The sequence below is a fragment of the Pinus tabuliformis genome, chromosome 9 (genome assembly GCF_031772625.1).
Source record: "Pinus tabuliformis cultivar Carrire ecotype Pingquan chromosome 9, CPIR1, whole genome shotgun sequence".
NCBI lineage: Eukaryota > Viridiplantae > Streptophyta > Pinopsida > Pinales > Pinaceae > Pinus > Pinus tabuliformis.
The window spans coordinates 1,265,669,016-1,265,673,250 of record NC_142307.1 but is presented as its reverse complement, the minus strand read 5'-3'; the positions used below and the strand labels follow the sequence as shown (position 1 = coordinate 1,265,673,250).

The 4,235-nt window shown below is 37.8% G+C and overlaps 1 protein-coding gene across 1 annotated transcript; it reads right to left on the bottom strand.

Annotated features, from left to right (window-relative positions):
* Window positions 1-1,267: 1,267 nt before the first annotated feature.
* LOC149153141 (AT-hook motif nuclear-localized protein 15-like) lies at window positions 1,268-2,047 on the bottom strand. Its single transcript, XM_089443714.1, has one exon. It carries the CDS (start codon window positions 2,045-2,047, stop codon window positions 1,268-1,270), a length of 780 nt encoding a protein of 259 aa, XP_089299840.1.
* Between the last annotated feature and the right edge of the window lie 2,188 nt (window positions 2,048-4,235).

The window sequence follows — 4,235 nt, the reverse complement described above, 5'->3', positions numbered from 1 at the left end:
CAGACAGATGGGTGCATGTATTCCTGAACTCCCACCACCTGGAGAATTAAGGCTCTGCCAAACCTCACATTGAGGATCTACTGGGGGCTGCAACCGTCCATTGCGTTGAGGTGATAATTCGTGTGAGGGCATGGGTGAGGCCACCCACCGGCCCTTGCATTAATGTGATTGAACATGTCTACGATCCCTATGCAGATCCCCAATTGGTTCACACCCCGATCAAGGGATTTATATAACAAAGTTTAACATTAAATCAAAATTACAATAAATTTCTAAAAAAAATAATAATAAAGCCACAAAAGTAATTTACCAGCATTCCAAATTTATAATATTTAGTATATACTCAAAACATAATTTTATAAAAAATTATAAGTAAACATAATCTTATATTGTCCAAAAAGTTTAGCTTAAGTGGTGGGGCACATGTTTGTGTTCCTAGCCATGGTGGGTTCAAATTTCCATTTCCAAAGACATGTTTTACTTGGTGAAAATTGTTCTACTAGATAATTCCATAATCATTGTCATTAAAAAAGACAAACAAAATCCTATATTAATTATATAGTTATATATAAGAAAATAAAATAAAAATCCATCCCATATTTTTAAAAACCACACTTTAAACTGAAAATGTAATTGATATGAGTGCTTTCAAAATTCTTAATTTCCCCTTCAAAATAAAAACCACTCTTTAAATTTGGAAATGCAATTGATATGAATGCTTTCAAAATTATTAATTCCACTTTCAAAATAAAAACTACTCTTTAAACTTGGAAATGTAATTGATATAAGTACTTTCAAAATTCTTAATTTGACCTTCAAAATATAACTGGTTTGAGTACTGAAAAACCCTTACTTAAACCTCAAAATTTAGCTAATTTGAGTATATGACTCTCTAAAACCCTACTCAAACCATTTAGATAATTTGGGTATGTGACTCTGAAAACCCTAGTCAAACCTCAACATGCAGCTGATTTGAACCTGTGACTTTCAAAAATCCCACTTAAACTTCAAAATTCAAAATGTACCAAACCCCTACTCAAATCTCAAAATATAGCTTATGTGAGTCTATCACTCTCAAAAAGAATCCTTACTTTCAATTCTTAAAATGTAGTTCAATCAAACCTCTGACTCTCTACATTAACTAGCTTTCATAATATGAATAACCTTCAAATCATTCCAACTGGTATTGTATCTCTGGTGGTAGTCATTTCAAATACCAGACATTGAAAAAGAGTACAAATCTGATAAAAAATCACACCAAACGTTATCAATAAACATCAGGCTTACCCTCCGACTGCTGATTAGTCATTGTATTTATGGGCTGCTCGGGTGGAGATATAGTAGATGATTTGAAGAAGCCAAGAGGCTGGACCTCCAAAGGGTTCACATTTAACCTCTCGTAAGGGATGTCTGCAGCCACACCAGTTATGACGGTCACGAGATCTGATGCTACCAAGCTCCCTACCACTCTGACTGCAACTATTATACCTTGCCTATCTGCCAAAATCACTGTTATTCTTGCAGCTCCAATGACAGGATGGAACACTCCTGAAAGGGAAAGAATTTCTAGCGGCCCTGCATATGACACCATTCCCCCTGGAGCTGCATGGTGCATGAGGGTAACGTTGGCGACAGTGCCACTCCCGCTAAGAATGAAAACTCCCATCTTGCTTTTCAGCGCAAACGTCTCCAATATCATCCTGACATCGACCCCACTAGGGATCTCAAATACGCGGTTTTCCAAAGTGTTTAGAGTCTTAGGCTTTTCAGGTAGAGGAGGAGCCTTGGACTTGTTCTTGGAGCCCTTGCGCCTACCGCGGGGCATCGGGGTCACCACTGCAACACCCTCTCCGGGACGTTCCTCATCGGCCTTGGTGGCATTCCTGTCATTGTCATCACCTATACTCCGTTTCTTTGATCGGCTGCTTGTTTGAAAAGTGATGTTGGGGTCCTCAGGTTGAAGACAAAGGTGGGAACCAGGATCTGAAAAAGCCTCCGGATCGACTCGTGCCTTCCTAACATCATTCACCCACCACCTGTTTTCCATGGAATGCGTCCTGCTCTTTTCACTTCTATTCTTAGCCTGGGGTGTGGTTCACAGCGTCCCAGTAGATATCTGCTCTTTTTCAAGTTCACTTCATCTGCATGTTACTTCCTAAATATATGGCTATTTGATTTTTTGTTATGCTCTGAGTTGGTCTCTTCTTTGTGGCCGTCATTAATGTGTCGTGCTGGATATTCACTGCTGTCAGTGGCTGTGGAAATCAACTTTGATTTTGTTAGAGGAAGTAATTAATTGAAGATTCGTTTCTTTTAAGCTGGATCGCTTAGTCACAATATTCCACTCGATTTTGGCCATGCCAATTTAGTGAAATACTGCTGATTCAACAGCTGCATTTAGAAGTCCAAAAAACCACTGACTTTTAAGAATTCCAAAAACATCCTGCGCCGAATCCCAATTAAATTCGAACATAGAAGATATACCAGGAACCAAAACATGAGTTGTTTATAGTAAACCTTGTAACGAATTGTGCGTATTTCCAACGTTATGCACATGACCGTTGTTGTTTTGGAAGAAACGTCTGGCACATTGCGGTTGTTGTTTCGGAAGAAATATGTGGCACCTATATTTGCGGCATCGGGAGGTGGTGAAGTCAGAGGTTGACTTAATCGCGTGTATGTATAACGAGAATCTATTGTAGAACCAACCCGTTATTCCCTCCAGAAGTGCCATGATGACCCCGTACTTTACTATGATTGATCCACCGAAATGGCATCTTTTTATGGGCGATTCCTATTTCCGTCACAATTCTTTAATTAATGCTCCATGACATGCGGGGCATTAAGGAAATATAACGCGAGCTGTTTTTTTTTTCACCTCCAGTTTTTTCAGCTCGCGTTATATTTCCTTAATGCCCCCGCATGTCAGGGGGCATTAATTAAAAAATTGTGGCAGAAATAGGAATCGCCTCCTTTTATGTAACTTGTGTGAATGAAGAGTCATCTTCAGGCAGCAGGGGCTTAAGCTCTGCCCCTTCATTAGAGGATAAAACCTCTAAATAAGTAACGAAGTTCAGAGAAGGCAAAATGCCAAAATGTGTATATGGCAATTAACATTTAGAGTCAGGGACACGTGAAAAATTAATACTTATATTTTCGGTTCACATTAAATCTAATAAATGTATATACATCTATATATATATTTCTATTCTTAGCTCAGAATGTATTTCACAACGCCCTTCTGTATAGTTGATCTAAATGTTGCTTTTTTCTCCAAGTTCACATGATCTATATGTTCATACAATATAGCATTTTCTCCTTATCCTCAGAGTTACTTTCTTCTTTGGGGTGCCTTTGATGTGCTGTCATGGTTATTCATTGATGTCCGTTCACTGTGGGAATCTAAATCCGACCTTGTTAGTAGTAGTAATTAATTAAAGACTCGCCGTCCCCCTTCGCTGGATTGCGCTCTTCTAGTGAGAAATTTGGATAAATGAGTTTAGTGAAATCATGCTGGCTCAATAGCTAGATTTAGAAGTCTCATAGGACATTGCATTTTCAACCATCCAAAAGCAACTTCGAAAGAATTCCAATTAAATTCGAGATGCCAAGGTGGTGAGAGTCGTGTTTATGTTAGATGTTTGAAGGTTAGAATATATATGTATGTGTGGGTGTATCTAACACATGTCATCACGATGTATTCAGGAATTTAAGAATAAGAAATTAACAACAACAACAACAAAATACATTAAATTTAATTAATATATATTTATATATAGAAAACAAATAATATGTTATATAATATAGTATATAGAAAATATGGTAACTTTATTTTGAATTTATGGTAGGGAATTCTATTTTACAGGGGTGGTGGCATGTGTTTTTATTTTCAAAGGGTTTTACATAATAATGCGAGATTTTTCATGATCGTATCTATTATTTCATTTGTCACTTTTCAACTTTTCCTTGTCACAATTTAAAAGTTCGTGAATGGGTCTAGGTCTTGGCCAACGTGGCAGGATCTTGGTGTGGATACCTAAAAATGGACTACTAGGGCACTGACTCGGTGGAATAGGAACTAAGCCCAAACCACGATTGGGCTTTTTGCACTCAAGCAAAATATCCGTTGGACCCTCCCCCTTTGTTGACTTTTTTTGTTGAAGATTTTCGAGGACATTCCACATTTACTATTGATCCAACAAATGCCATAGAATCAGTTACATCCTCTAGCATAC